This window comes from Hordeum vulgare, chromosome 2H (genome assembly GCF_904849725.1).
Source record: "Hordeum vulgare subsp. vulgare chromosome 2H, MorexV3_pseudomolecules_assembly, whole genome shotgun sequence".
In the NCBI taxonomy this organism is placed as follows: domain Eukaryota; kingdom Viridiplantae; phylum Streptophyta; class Magnoliopsida; order Poales; family Poaceae; genus Hordeum; species Hordeum vulgare.
In genome coordinates, this window is record NC_058519.1 from 239,604,760 (window position 1) to 239,621,391 (window position 16,632).

A 16,632-nucleotide genomic window follows, 5' to 3' on the forward strand; every position below is an offset into this window, starting at 1 on the left:
TCTCTCAGGGGTGGAAGACAGTCCCACTACTCGATGTTATCACTCTGCAGGATTCGACAATTGATTTATCTTCCTCGATCTCTTCGCACATTTCCAGTCCTCCTATTTTCCCCGAGTCTTCTTGAGTAATATGACCCATGAGGATCAACCCTTTCCCTTCCCCCCTTTGCACTTTCAAATGAAAAAGAGCTACCAATGCAAAAACAAAATGAAATGAACAATTCATATTTCTTTATTAAATTACACCAAAAAGAAAGTTTGTAAAAAACAAGAGCGAACCTAAAACTTAACTACCCCTTGCCCTCCCACTAAACCCTTCTTTATATCTAAAAAAGGAAGGGCGCACCCAAAAAAGAATCCAGAAAAAACTCCACAACTTACGTTCTCATTGCGGCAATGCTTGTTAAAGTGGAGGTAGGAAAGAAAAGACAAAAAAGAAGGTTTTTTCAATAGATGTGATGACCAGAACCAAGAGGTCTGATCATCCTTGCTCGTCCCCCTCTTTTTCCAACCGTTAAAAGAGCATAGCCCAGGAATGACCCATATCGATCTAAGGTTGCATGGAAATAAGAAAGGGTAACCAGACCACAGGAATCTTTTGACCAAATCAATCAGAGAGGACAGTTAGGTTCTTTGATGCCTTGTAACGCCCAAGATGGAGTCCTATCCTTATTTTAATGCGAGGGCCTCGACAGGGATAGAAACACATCTCGTCGTTTCGCAAGAATGGATATCGTTACAAATACATGTACTGAAAAGATGAGTATAAGGAGTTGGCTTACACTCGCCACAAGCTACATTAATATCACATCAATACAACAATATACAGTCATCATGAAGAAGAGCAGGGTCTGACTACAGACGAACACAAATGATAAAAGAACGAAGTCCATCCTTTATATCCCAGGCTGTGAGCTTGGAACCCATCCTAGATCGAAGAAGAAGAAGAATAACTCCAAATAGAACAATCAGCGCGCTCACGTTAAAGTAACTCTTTACCTGTACCTGCAACTGGTGTTCTAGTAATTTGTGAGCGACACGGACTCAGCAATCTCATTTCTAAGGGTATCAAGACTAGCAAAGCTTAATGGGTGAGGTGTCGTTAAGTGGTGAGGTTGCAGCAAGCGACTAAGCATTTATTTGAGGTGGCTAACTTACGAGTACAAGAACAAGAGGGGGGATGATCTACGCATTGCGGACGTGAAGTACCGATGATCAAATGACTGTTCCTAAAAACCTACTTACGTCAGACATAACCCCACCGTGGCCTCGATCGAAGAAGGAGCTCGCGAAAGAGACACTCACGGTTACGCACTCTGTTGGCAAGTTTTTAATTAAGGTTACTTCAAGTTATCTAGAACCGGATGTTAAACAAAGTTTCCATGTTTTCCACATAACCGCGGGCACATCTTTCCGATAGATTTAACCCTGGAGGGGTGCTCCAACTAGTCCATCAAAAACTACCACACGTTGCAACGGAATGGCCTCGATCAGGAATAACCCGTGATCTCCTCCGTTTCCTATTGGAAAACCTCATCCTCGAGATAGCTCAGAGTATTGGAATAAGACGTTCGAGTAGAGGAAAACAAGTCCATCAAGGAAACCCAGTGAGCCAGATCTGCATCTAGAGCCACGCACTCTCTATCTACGGGCGTCAACCATCTCTGCAAAGTGGACAATAGCCTGAAAATGCCTCGAGTTGCCCCGAGGTGGCACCGCTGCTGCTAGCTGTGTGGACCAACACTCATGAGGAGCACTGGCCTAGGGGTTGATTAATATCCATGAGGTGGTCAAACCCTGTGCATATTTTAGTTGTTATTAAGCAAATAGTACCAATGTTGGGCCTTGCCAGATGAGCTTTATCCCAAAACGAAAATCTAAGGGGTCCCCATAACAACCCCAAGCATGTTAGAGGCGCTCAATTATGGAACATAACACCGGTACCCGAAACTAAGGCGGAAAAGGTGGAACGGAACACCAGGCTAGAAAGACCGAGACTTCCATCTTTTACCAAGTATATAGGTGCATTAAAATAATTAGCAAAAATATGGTGATATAACAAGGAACCCATGTTTGCGCATGGAAGCAACTGCACCTGCAACTAGCAACGCTATCCAATGGTTAAGAAGACGGTTACATAGCCAATCAATGGTTTGCTAGGTTGTAGAAAGGTTGAAGGTTTTCGTGGTAATGTTGGGAGGCTGGTATTTAACAGGTGGTAGGCAGCGAGACATAATGATAGAAACGAAACAACTAGCATGGCAATGACAGTAATGGTATCTAGGGAAATGATCATCTTGCATGTGATCTCGCTTGGAAGAAGAACGAATATGTGAAGCAGACGAAGCGACGTAGTCGAAGGGATCCTCACATTCCAACACGCTTGTGGAACTCTATCGAGACGAAGCAAAATGGAAACAATAATCAACACACAATATTCACCACGGCACTTGCACGACATTATGCATTTCACATATGATGCATGATCAGTTTGAAATATGCAAGGCAGGGCATCGAAATTCACAACAGTCAAACGCTACACTTTAAGTGAAGCTCAATATGCAACTCGTTGCATATTGACGGAACTCCACATTTAATTATTTAGTTCACTCCCATTTATTTACATGGCAATATTAAATTTTGTTAAACATGACACGAGGCAAAGCACAAATAAACAACCTATCTAGGCATTTTAAATGAGGCCGGAAACGACATATAGCATCTCCGAAACAACACCACGCGTTAACTTTGTAATCTGTACAGATTTGTCCTAATCACATTTTATGTTTGTTAAACGTCAAAACAAAGTGGTTCACGTGAAACTACACGTTGTTCTAGTCCATTTACATATATGGCTCATCTCCAACGGAGCTACGAATAATTAACTATGACCTAAACCGTTTTTAACACGTCGACATGCAAACCAATGCAAATAGCACGCTAAACAGTTTTCAATATGCATGAGAGTTGAAAAATATTATTCTACGTGAAATTATAATCACTGTACATATATAATTTGTCGCGATCCAACACACGGTTTAAAAACTACGGGGTTTGAAAATAAAAGAATTAAATCGGAGGATGGAAAAAAATACTATGGGCCTAAACTATGGGCGCAGTGTAACTAAATCACGCCAAGGCAAGGGATAGGTCGGTCTACTCACTTCAGGACGAGGCCCTCGTGGAGAGGAGGCTGGGCCGAAGCAGCGTTGGAGCTGGGTTGGCGTGGCAAAGCAGGGAGGCAAGCTGGGTCGGGGCGAGGCCGGACCACTCGCGCAGTCCACGGCTGCAGCGGACTGGATCCGGATCCACTCGATCTAGATCGGTGACGAGGTGTCAGAGGCATGGCGGCGGTCGGCAGGAGCTGGGACGACGACTTTCGGTAGGAACGGGCACCCGCGAGCGGCGGTAGCGGCGGCTGCGGCTCCGGCCGGCGGCGTGCACGCGGGAGGAGCTGTAGTGGCCACTGCATGGGGCTGGGAGAGAAAGATGATGCGACACACGGGGCTGGCCTCCGGCGACTAGGGAAGGTCCGGCTGGTCGGAGGCGACGCAGCATGGCGGCGGGGCGCACGAGAGGCGGAGGCGCGGGGTGCGACACCTAGGGAGCAGACGAGGTGCTGGTGGCTGCTGGCTCGGGGTGCGTGTGGTTGCCCGGACATGTCCGGTAGGTGGGGTTTGGGGCGGTTTTGGGCCATTGGCTCCTCCATGGGATGGTTCTTATATAAGGTTTGGTTTAAGGTGGGATGAACCTCGTCTGTCCGATCGTGATCCACGACCACGAATGGAGGAAGTGGCTAGATGGCTCTAATGGGTTGTGTAGTTGGGCTATGTAGGGATGAGAGGGCAATCGTGCGGCATGTGATAGAATTTTTAAAACACCGAATGTCCGACAATAAACCGGCTATAGTGCCGCTATATACTAAACAGTACGGGTATCAAACGATCGCCGATTGCGACAAAACTTGGCGGGCGGCCTACCTACAAAAAAATAAGACTGCATGCCAAGTTTCAACCCAATCCGTGGAAGTCTCATACACATTCTAAAAAATAATATTTTAACGATGCCGTGGGTGCGTGTGTGTGGTTGGTATCAAAACGGTCAACGACAAAAACGGAGAGAGCCAGCAACTAATTACTGATGCAAGTTTTGAAAACTGGTGGCAACGGAGTTCCGATGCAATGCGGATGATGCGAATGATGTGAATATGAATGCGACAAACAATCTAATCACACGGCGGCAACGGAATAAAAAGGGAATCTTCTAGAGCGTCGGTCTCGGGCTTTCACATGCCTCATCTGCTTAGCTCATAGAATTACACGATTTATCACGATAGGCATTCCACTCAATAGTTGGAGGATTAATGCCATCGAACTATTCCATTCCACTCTTGAATGATAGAAACGGAAGCTTTTTCTTACTGATGGACTTATCCTGGGAGTTTAGACTGACGGTTAGATGGTTATTCGCTTGTGTGCTTATTTTTCTTCCCCACTCAAAAACAAGTGTTACAGAATGTTCTTCAATTCAAATAGGTATGATCCCGTCCATCCTTCCAGAGCTAGGTACCTGCTTCTGAATGAGAATCTTCAACGGAGATTGATCCTTTAGTTTAGCAATCAATTAGATCCATACTGACTTAGATTGAAGCATGGCTTGCCATTTTGAGGCTCGATGCTACTCTTGGGAACATTATTAATACATCGACTTTCAAGCATCTCGTAGTTGAGTGGTACTGCCATCAACAGTACCAAGATGGAAAGAGACTACTAAACATGGATAGAACGGGAGTCGAACTCACATGTCTCTCCTTTCCTATTAGTTAGGAAAGAAAGCCGATATAAACAACTCCATATTAGTGAATTGCCTCTCACTACTCTTTCGAGGCTGGTCAAACTATAGGATTCCCATTCACTTAGTAAACTTATTAGACAGACGGGTCAACCACTTGACCGAGGAGAGTAAGGTTCGTCACCACAGTCCCGATAGAAGGTCAAGTTTAAAAACAAACCAAAGACAAAGCAACGAATGAAAGGAAGGACAGCTCTCTTCGCTTTACAACCAGGGCGGGTCTCGCTGCCCTATCAATCTACAGTACACATCATCTACAAACAACAATAGAGAAAGCCAACCAAGTACGAAAGAACCTGGAAACATACCCGGGAGTGAATACCAAACAGAGTAAGATGGAGGAAGGGCTGAAGGCGGCTTACTAAGCGAGAAGGCCCCGGGCAATAACGCATTAGAAGGGAGCTTGCTACTTTGCAACCTAAGAGGTATAGCTAAGCTTACTCATCAAGGGCAGAAAGATTGGAGTGAATTTTAGTATGCTTTCTAAGATGAGAGGAGGAAAAGAATGCAGGTGTGGGCGGGAATGAGGAGGCAAGGCCCCCCTCAATTTGTATTCGACTACTCCTTACGGAACCACCAGTTGATCCGATTAGACTCCCCGCGGGGTAGCGCGGGGAACTTGGTGAATCAACTCCTTTGAATCGGAGGCGTGACTGAGGGTCAATCCTATGGTCACCTCAACCTAGGAATGCGTGTTTCACTTCCTTAACAAAGCCAACTAATATGTTGTATCTCGATGTTGACCTAACATGGATTGATTCTAAATTATGAATCAAAAATCCTGATCTTGCAAAGGATCTGCAATAGTTGTATGTACTCGAGAACTCTTAGGGAAAGAAAAGCACTTCCTCTCTCAGCTGTTAGATGGGCTATGGGTGGATTGGTTATATATTGTCCCTTCCTTCTTCGAACATTTTGGTGTGTATTGCCCCCTAACTATAGATCAGATCCACCGGACCAAAAACTCAATTCCGCACTGCTGCTGAGCCGTTGGACTTATCCACCTCAGGGATTCATGGAATTTCCATATTTGAATTGCGTTGGGGGAAATCTACCAAAGGTAGTCAGATAGATTGACTCATTTCCCGCTGCTAAGGGAGAGAAAGAAACTAAATCAAATGATTTTTTTTCAATAGTGCCCTTTTTTGCAGGTACTAAGAGTCCTCTCACTACCAACCAGCAGACATCATTATCTGGCTGGGTCTGGCCAGTATCAACAACGAGAAAGAAGAACCAAATGGCAGCAACTAGCTATGGCTCTTGCCCCAAACAACGTCCTAGGCATAGAGGATATCAAAACAAGAAGTCACGCCTAGACGACGACGCTCGTCCTGGGCTGCAGTAAGTAGATCGAGAGGTCATTATGTCCCTTGTCCCCGAAGATGGGTACTATGTTCTCATACAATGTTGCTCCAACTTTTTCTAGAGGGCCTATGTGGTGAGTGATCCAATTTCGCTGTAGAGAACAAGACAGCAAGCGAGTGTACCTTTGATTGCTTCTTTTCCACCAAGCACCGAAGTTTAAGGAGAACTATAGGTCGGTGGCTACCTAAGGAAACTCCAATTCGATCCCCCTGACTAGTTGGCATCTACTTCATCCCGATCACAAGGATAGGTTCACCATGATGGGGGGCAGGTACTTTAATTCTTTGCATTCCGGAAAGAATGAAATGCATACGAGACCATCTTTTTTTACGGCATGCGTTCTGATTTATGAATTCCCAGGGGGCTGAGGGCCAACCTTAGTTGACTGAAAATGACAAAGTCTTGAGAAACAAAGTAGTGGCTTTGAAATGGAATCTTAATTAACTATTAATGGTGCAAAGTAGCTTAGCCCCGGGGAGCTAAAGGTTATACATTTGTAAGCAAACTTTCTTAATTAACGTCGAGCTAAGTGACTTTGTGTAGCATAGTAGAATGAAGGCTATGTACGCACTGACACTCTCTTATCCCTAAGCCTCTTCATTAACTCGCTCGCCAACAAAAATGAGTAGGCAAGGCTAGGCAAACTCATCCGCTGACTTTGACTGTGTTGTAGTAGACTTTCTAGCCTTTTAATTTAGAGCCCTTTCTCATGTTCTTTCATCCCTCAAGTAGGTGAACTGTCAGGTACTTAGCAGTGTTGACAAAGAAGAAGAGTCGGTGAAAAAAGAAAGTTAGAATTTCCAATAGTGAGACCAGCTTGACAAGATACCTTTCCTCTTGATATGAGGTGTGAAGAGAAACATCTCTTTTTTATGACTTCCACTTCTCGATCTCGGCCCGGAAAGTGATCGTCCCCTTGATGAATGAAAGAAAGGGTTTATGAGCCCTAGCCCTGTAAGACCACACCTCTGTAGAGTAGATCATTCAAAACCTGCGGCGCACAACCCCATTTTTGACCAATTGGTGTGTATATCATAGGTGGCCGAACGGCCGCCCACCGTCTTACTAGACCAACCTGCTATAATTATTCCATAAACACCTAGTGAAGATATGGTAAACAAATAAAGTAGCCCTATGTTCGGATCTGACAATAACATACCATAATCAAAAGGTACAACGGCCCAAGCGACCAGACTTAACATAAATGTAGCCACTGGAGCCATTCTAAAAAGGGAGAAATTAACACTACTTGGTGAAAAAGGTTCTTTTAGAATCAATTTCAAACCATCTGCTAGAGGTTGTAACAATCCGAACAATCCCACTACATCAGGACCCTTTCGACATTGCACAAAAGCCATTACTTTACGTTCAGCTAGCACTAAAAAGGCTACTCCTCGTAGAAGTGGTAGAATTAAACAAAGTATTTCCGCTGGAACAGCTATGTACGTTTTCGATTTTCTATTCACGCATGATCAAGCCTGACCTAGTCGACCTGATCAAACAATTTCACTTATGATCTGACCAGGTTGACACATCATGATACTAAAGGATGGGATCTTTTATCGAAAAACTCCGGATTCAAAGAAGTTCTGAAGATGGTGTTCCTATTACATTACATCGAATGGAATCCTCACTTGACTAAGCATAAGAGAAAACGTGGCTGAGAGTAAGCAATCCCATTTCCTAGTGGTTGAGTTATGATCAGAAATATTGCGAAAGAAAGTGAAATGTCCTATCATTGTCCCAATTTGGGTAATCCACGATGTCTCCATTTTATGTATCCATCTTGACTTGTTTTTGGTGTATTGATAGTTCATTGTAGTACACTTTGAACTAACCTAGAGGCCGTGCTTAGGAAAAAATAGACAACAGTGAAGTAATCTCGGGACTCTATAAATCATGAAGAATTTATTCCATTTTGTAAAATATCACGAATATATTGGAAAAACTCTAGAACGTTCCTTTGAATGGAATTGTTCTTTTTGGAAACTAATGCCAAAGGGGGAGAAATATCAAAGCTTCCAATAAGCTTCATTCAAAGGAGGAGATATATATACCTAAGGTGTGGTCTACCTAAGGGGAGATCTGCCAAAGGGGGATATATATCAAACCTTACATATTCAGGGAGAGAAATTCCATTGAGGGGGAGAGAGATATAATTGCTTATTGCTATATTTGGATTGAACTTGTCTCGCCCTTCCTACCCCCAATATCTACATGCTATGATTCAGGGGGACAGATAATCTTAAATACTCACTCTAAGGGGAGAAAGTTCTAAAATATTCTTGGAGACATATTTATCATCAAATCAGATTTCTCATATGTTCTCCATAGTACTTTTCAAGTTCGTCGCATCTATACAATAGAGTACTCTTGTGTTATCTTACATTTGTTTTCCAAGTATACTCCTACTTCTAAGACGCTCAAGAACCTCAAGTTAAGTGTATGCATCTTATCCTTGTTCATGCTCATCTCTTGTCTCTTGCACATATTGTTTGCAAGAGTGAGTTTTGAACATGGAAGTTCTTCATTAACATATGTTTGATGCATGTAACTAGGATTTATATGACTTCCTTCTACCATGTGTGTGCCCATGCAGTCCAAAGCAACTATCCTTTAAAAAGGGATTGCACACATTTAGGGGGGCTTGTACTAGTAATGTATCTTTCAAAGTTGTGATATTCTAATGCATATCTTTAGTTGAAGCTTTGATTGTATGTTGTCATCAATTACCAAAAAGGGGGAGATTGAAAGCACATATGCTCCATTGGTGGTTTTGCTAATTTATGACAACATAAATTGTCTCTTGGACTACCACTTTTACCTAGTATATTTTAGGTATAGTCCAAAAAGAGCATTGACCAAAGCATTGTGATGAGAAGCCCCTTGATGCTAGGAAAAGAATAGGATTGGCTCAATCTTCAAGCAAGAAGACTATACATTTTACATTTGTGAGAAATCACTTTTGACTCCATAGGAAAGCCAATACTATTAATGGGGGGTGAGGTACTATGATGAATTGGTTGCTCAAGTGCTTAGAGATAGACACCAAAAATATTCAGTCATTCTCCCGTAAAATATCTCTGTCCAAACCCAAACAAGCAAAATTGGTGCCACCAACTTTCTCCACTCGGCCCTACCGATTTTTCACCAAACATATCCTTTGCCAAACTCTAATCTCTTGGTACCACCAACTTTTATATCGGTGCCACCAAGATTAGTGACCAATTTTTTGTTGAGAAAATTCCAAGAATCGGAATTTCTGAGATTGGAATTGGTCTCACCGAGTTTTGGAAACTGCTCTAGGTCATCTTATCGGTACCACCGAGATTTATATATCGGTCTCACCGAGAATTCAAAAGTTGCCACATTTACTGCAACTCGGTACCACCGAGATTAATTTTGGTGTCACCGAGTTGGGGAGTAATGTTGTAACGGTTGGATTTTGGAGGATGCCTATATATACACCTCCACCTCCTCTCATTCTCAGAGGAAGCACTCAGAACACACTTACACTTGCTAGATCCATTTTTATGAGAGAGAGCCACCTACACATGTGTTGAGATCAAGATATTCCAATCCAACCATTTGAAACTTGATATCTAGCCTCCCCAAGATGCTTTCCACAAAATCAAATCTCTCCTACCCATGTCAAATCTATGAGAGAGTGATTGAGCATTGAGGAGACTCTTTTGAAGCACAAGAGAAGAAGTTCATTGTTCTACCGCATCTATTACCTTTTGGAGGGTGGTGCCTCCGAGATTGGTTAGGTGTTGCCTGGGAGCCTCCTACTTCGTGTTGTGGAGTTGAACCAAGAAGTTTGTACGGTAAAGGAGATCGCCTACTTCATGAAGATCTATCGTGAGTGAGGCTAGTCCTATGTGGACGTAAGCCTTGGTGGAATAGACAAGGCCGCTTCTTCGTGTACCCCTTGTGGTTGGATCCCACTGTGGACTCCCACAGTCGTTCCCCTTCGTGGGTTGAAGTCTCCACTAACATGGACGTACGCTAGCACCACCTATTGGAACCATGCCAAAAATTGCCGTGTCTTCTTTGTGTTTGATCTTCCTAAACTCTACTCCTTACTTACATATGCAATGTCTTTACTTTCCGCTTCTATATTGGTTGACTAGCATGTGTAGGGTGCACTAGACTTGTTAGAATTCCTAAAGTCCGGCAACCATTAAAATTGGGAAAAGGCTAGGATCTTAATTTATGCAAGTATATTATTCACCCCGCTCTAGCCAACCCTTCTATTGATCCAATATTCTTCATCATTCATCATAGGATGGGTTCCAAGCCGGCAGCCGGGGATAGCAAGGATGGACGTCATTTTTATCATTTGATTTTGTTCGTAATCGGACCCTACTCTTCTGATTGGTGACTCAATGTATGCTTGTAATGAGATGGTCATGATTAGCTTGTGGCGACTGTAAGCCAATTTCATACACTCATCTCTTCTTTACATGTATTTATAACGATATCCATTCTTGTGAAACGACGAGATGTGCTTCTATACGTATCGAGGCCCTCGTGCCAAAATAAGGATAGGATCACATCTTGGGCGTTATAGTATCACACCCCAAGTACTTTGACTTTAATAGTGATGAGGATGACTTACTAGGAGATGATGACTTGTTCTTTGATAAAACTAGTGATAGGAATGAAAATGAACTTGATTGTAATCATGCTAGTCCAGATAAGTCTTGTTGATGATGATTAGAAGGAGATTGACGTCTAACTAAAGAATTAAACAGTCTTAAGTTAGCCCATGAATCTACTCTAGAAGATCACAGAGATCTTGCAAGAACTCTTGAGAAGCTACACTTCGAGAAGCTAAATTTATAGCAAGAGTATGAGTTTCTAAAAGCAATTAATGATGATCTTCGAAAGAAGAGTTCTTCTTATGTAGCCAAACGATTACTCTTGTCTACTTTTGTTGCAGAAGTTAAACCTAAGCATACTAGTAACAAAGGCAAGAAATTTTCTTCATATAGTAACAACAATACTAATGTTAAATCAAATGATGTTGTTGCCAGTAGTTGAGGGAGCTCTGGATTAAGGGGTCCTCAGGCGGTTGGGTTATCCCTTATGGGCCGACCATATGGGTTGTATAATTGAAGACCGGATTTCGTGACAAATTCGTAATCAAGATGGAAAGCTCTGAATACTAGGCGTGCACTCCAAGTCAAGAGGACCAGTTCGACCCATCTATCCCCAGCTAAGGTCGGTAACATGTCACCCTAGGAACCCTGGTATTTATATAAACCATAGATTCTTATGCATAGAGGCAGGTTATCTCATCTAGGGTTTTAGCTCATACGATCTCGAGGTAGATCAACTTTGTAACCATCCTTCCCCATCAATATAATCAAGCAGGACATAGGGTTTTTCATCCTCAAGAGGGCCCGAACCTGGGTAAATACCGTCTCCCCTTCTCTCTTGCAACCAATCGATCCCAGGTCTACTGTTTGGGGGCCCCTACCAGAGTTCTACCGGTTTTGACGTTGACATTGCTGCTTTCATTGAGAGTTCCGCCGTTGGATCACTAGAAGGATCGATGGCTCACTTGATCATCAGTGATCGAATATGCAACAGGGGCATCTTCGTCCCTGGACAGGTCCCCACGCTTGGTAGCAACACGCTGCACACAAACTGAGCTGGCCTTTCCGGCCAGATCGAAGGTTTCGTCCCCGGTCAACAAATAAGGTTTGGAGACTTTGAATTCTCCGCCGACTCGCAGGGCAACTAGCTCCCCGTCGAATTCACGCCCTCGGCAAATGAAACTCTAAATCCCGAAACCTTGACTCCGGGTCCCGTGTCCGGTCACAGCCTCGTTCCCCTCCTTGCCGAAGAGTTACCCTTGAGCTAGGAGCTGACCAGTGTGTGTGAATAACAGGAAATGGGCATTGCTGAACTTGCATCCTTACGGAAGTCACGGAGGTAAACTCCGAAAATCTCAAAAAGATCGGTCAGTACTGACTCTCGATGTTAAACGAGACGCTCAACTAGATCCATTCACTTCAAATCTCACTTAACTGAAACCCGACATGTGTGAAGACCGGCTCTGAGGTGGATTATGAGGACTTCTACACACCAACCACCACCCACTTGATCGCCATAGTCGAAGAATTAACCGACGATTGGACTATGCCTCCGAAGATCTAGAGGACATGGACGATGAGGCGTACTACCCCACCCCCCCCCCCCTAAACACTTGGCAATGGACCGCAACGTCCACCTACTACGTTTACATGGTCGACACGCCCCATGACACGGGCAACGTCACACCCAAGCAAAATGGCGATAAGCCCATGGAGGAGCCCTCAAAGCGCCGAAAGTCGGGTAAGCGTGCCAAGGAAAATAAGGGAAGAGGCTCCACACAAGCTACAGGGGAAAACATGACCCCAGAAGACCATGGCAACCATGAAGCTCCCGAGCAACAACCAGAGGAACCATCTAATGCCGATCTCGATGACCTCAACAATTCAGACGACGATGACTACCTCACCCCCGTCAACGATGAATACGGCCTTGAAGCTGTAGACTTCGTAATCCCCGAAGGCCCCGAAGGCCAGGAGAAATTCAGATAGCAATTTATAGCTACAGCTCAAAGCTTAAAAGCAAAGCAATGACAGCTCCACGACGAACATGACACTATTAACAGCAAGTGGTCCAAAATCCTGGCGACCGAAGAGGGGTACGACATGGAGTGGTCGGACCAAAAGAAAACCTACCCATGCAGACGCCTGCTCCCTCAATTCGACGACGAGGCCCCAGAACACGTGTCCCCCCGATGCACGGACAGTGACCAACCGGACCGCCCACCCTGAGTGCGCGACAAAGCAGTGAGAGAAAACTAGTATAAACCTGAGCCTCCCTGTTGTAGGATCGATAGAAGATGTGTCTAGAGGGGGGTGAATAGACTACTTGTCAAGATAAAATTCCTAGCCTAACCCAATTTAAAAGAAGGCAGAAATCCAGAAGTCCTATCAAGTCTAGTACACCCTACACATGTTAGTCAACATATATGGCAGCGGAAAAGTAAAGACTTTGCACATGTAAAGGAGTAGACTTTAGGAGATCAAACGCAAAAGAGGTTGACACATCGATTTTTTACATGGTTCCGATAGGTGGCGCTATCGTACGTCCATGTTAGTGGTGACTTCAACCCATGGAGGGTAACGGCTGCAAGAGTCCATGGAGGGCTCCACACACAATGGGTCCACGAAGAAGCGGCCTTGTCTATTCCACCACAACTTCCACCCACGAAGGACTAGCCTTACTCACGGTAGATCAACATCTTGGTTCAACTCCACAACACGAAGTAGGAGGCTCCCAAGTGACACCTAACCAATCTAGGTGGCACCACCCTCCAAAAGGTAATAGATGTGGTAGATCAATGAACTCCTTCCTCTTATGCTTCTAAATATAGTCTCCTCAACACAAAATCACTCTCTCACAGAATAGGCATGGGTAGGAGAGATTGATTTGGTGGAAAGCAGTTTGGGGATGCTAGAGATCAAGTTTCAAATGATTGGATTGGAGTATCTTGGTCTCAACACATCAGTAGGTGATTTTCTCTCAGAAAATGGATCTCGCAATGAAGTGTGTGTTCTGACTGCTTCTCCCACGAGTGAGAGGTGGGTCAAGGGGTATATATAGGAAGCACACAAAATCCAACTGTTACACCTAAAGTAGCAAACTTGGTGACACCGAAGTCACAAACTCGGTGGTACCAATTAGCACAAAAGGCTGCAACTATTGAATCTCGGTGGGACCGATATACACAACTCGGTGCAACCAAAAATGTGGCTAACGGTTAAATGACCAAAATCGATGGCACCGATACTCTAAGTCGGAAATTCCGATTTTGTGTACCGAGGCAACAGAAAGTTGGTCACCCTGAACTTGGTAGCACCGACATGGATCTGGTTGCACCGATTTGGTGGGAAGGGCTAGGGTTTCTGTGTGAGGTCAAACTCGGTGGGTTCGAAATACGAAAGTTGGTGACACCGAATGTGAGTATGTGGAATTGGACAGAATTCTTATGTGGGAAAATTACTCAGTATTTTGGTGGCTAACTTTGAGTACTTGAGCACACAATTTATTTTACTACCTCACCCCCTTTTAATAGTATTGGCTTTCCTATGGACTCAAAAGTGATTTCTCACAAATATCAAATGAAGAGTCTTCTTGAAGATTGAGCCAATCCTATTCCTTTCTTGCATCAAGGGGCATCTCCACATAAACCTTTAGCCAATGATATCCATGGACTATTCTCGAAATATCTAGGTAGAAGTGTTAGTCCAAGAGACAATGTATGGTTTCATGAATTATCAAAACCACCAAGGGAGAATATTATGCTTTCAATCTCCCCCTTTTTGGTAATTGATGAAAACATACAATCGAAGCTTCAAGTAAGGATAAGCATTAAAATATGACACCTTTGAAGGATACATGACTAGTACAAGCTCCCCCTAAGTGTGTGCAATCCCTTTATAGGATAGTTGCTTTGGAATGTATGGACACACACAAGGTAGAAGGACCAGACAAGACATAGACATCCTGGCTATATGCATCAAACATGTGTGAATGAAGGGCTTCCATGTTCAAGACTCCCCCTTGCAAACAATATGTGCAAGAAACAAGAGATCATCATGAACAAGGATATGATGCATATACTTACCTTGTGGATCTTGAGTGTCTTAACATAGGAGTACACTTGGGAAAACAAATGTTACGTAACACAAGAGTACTCTATTGTAAAGATGCAAAGATCTTCAAAAGTACCAAGACATTGAAGCCATATTGAAGATATGATTTGATGAAAGATATGTCTCCAAGAGAAATAATAACTTTCTCCCCTAAGGATGAATATGTAATAATTTCCTCTCCCCCTGAATCATAGCATTGTAGATATTGGGAGTAGGTAGGGTAATAAAAGATCAAACCAATAAAACAATTTTATCTCTCTTCCCCTTAATATGTAAGGTTTCATACATCTCCCTTTAGGTAGATTTCCCTTTGGGTAGACCTTCATTTAGGAACATATATCTCCCCGATTGATGTTTCTCCCATTTTTGTGTAAGCTTAGTGCTCACATTTTTCCCCTATAAATAGATTCATTGGAAGGAAGCTTTGATATTTATTCCTCTTTGGCATTAATTTCCAAAAAGGACAAAGGGTAAGGGCTCATTGAGAGAAAGGGATCCTGGATACTTCTCTCTTTTATAAGTGTTCCTTGAATTTTTCTCTTCTCCCCCTTGGATAGTCTATAAGGTTGATCGAATGTTCTCCCCTTTGAGATGGATAAGAGTTCCTTCAATTATTTCCCCCTATGTCGGGGATCCTAGATGATTCTCCCTCTTATATTGTATGGGGTCGGTGATATTTTTCTCCCCCGAGGGAAGTTTTCTCCCCCTAGAAACATAATGGAAATTTTTCAATAAGATGTTATGAGGAGATGAAAGATGGGATCATTGATAATCTATCTCCCCCTAAGACAAAAATCCAGAAGAAAATATCAGAAAAGCTAAGGCAGTTATAATATCGGAGTCACCAAGGCAAATTGGTTCGGTAGAACCGAGAATGAGAATCAGTCCTATGGGAGAAATCCGTAGGATCGAGTTTCCCAGATCGGTGAGACCAAGTTGCGATGAAAAACAACTCTTTAGCTAAAAATAGGTAGATAAGAATCGAAGAATTGTTTCAAGATATCAATTGTAAAAGATACCAATTGTGAAAAAAACAAAAGTAAAAGAAAAACATAAGGTAGCAGCAAATATATTTTTTATTATTTTTGAGAATATACATAAAATAGATGAGAATTAAATGGTTCCAAGAATGTATGAAATGTCAAATGTGAACCAATCAATAATCTCCATCTAGATGTGGGCGGTGACTAGGTTACCTATATTAGAGTATTTGACTTGAGGAATCAAGCAAGGATGCTTGATCATAGGTCGTACTCATCGTTAAGCGTGAAATGGGGTTACCATTTTCGATTAAGCATATCAATGTCTTCATATCTCTTGAGTTTCTTTACCTCATGAATTGGTGTAAAGCGTTATCAAGGATATGAATACATACCTTCGAATGATGTTGATGACATGGAATGTAGGTGAACTTCTTGTGGATGCTCAAAGTTGATGAAGATCATCTGGAGTTGGGAGCTATCCATGTCATTTGGGTTCACTTTTCGCGTACAATGGTTGGTCATGCAAGGAATACCATAATATATCCAAATGACATGAGCAAAATTTAATATGATAGAATTGTCAAGGATAAGATTTTGTTGTCTTCTTCCTCCATCTCCGAAGAAAAGGTTGTTCAAACTTGGTCATGTCAAGATTCCTTTTGATGTGAGTTGATGGAAATCTTGTGGAGCGTATTTCTTCCATGCACCTACAAAAG

General features: G+C 43.0%; 1 protein-coding gene and 1 pseudogene across 1 annotated transcript; one reads left to right on the forward strand and one right to left on the reverse strand.

Moving 5' to 3' along the window:
• The first annotated feature begins 3,470 nt into the window (after positions 1 to 3,470).
• On the forward strand, positions 3,471 to 6,477 carry LOC123426252 (annotated as a pseudogene).
• A 719-nt stretch (positions 6,478 to 7,196) lies between these two features.
• LOC123426253 (NADH-ubiquinone oxidoreductase chain 1-like) lies at positions 7,197 to 12,338 on the reverse strand. Its single transcript, XM_045110051.1, has 2 exons — positions 12,328 to 12,338; positions 7,197 to 7,674 (listed from the first exon to the last, which is right to left on the reverse strand). Exons 1-2 carry the CDS (start codon positions 12,336 to 12,338, stop codon positions 7,197 to 7,199), a joined length of 489 nt encoding a protein of 162 aa, XP_044965986.1.
• Between the last annotated feature and the right edge of the window lie 4,294 nt (positions 12,339 to 16,632).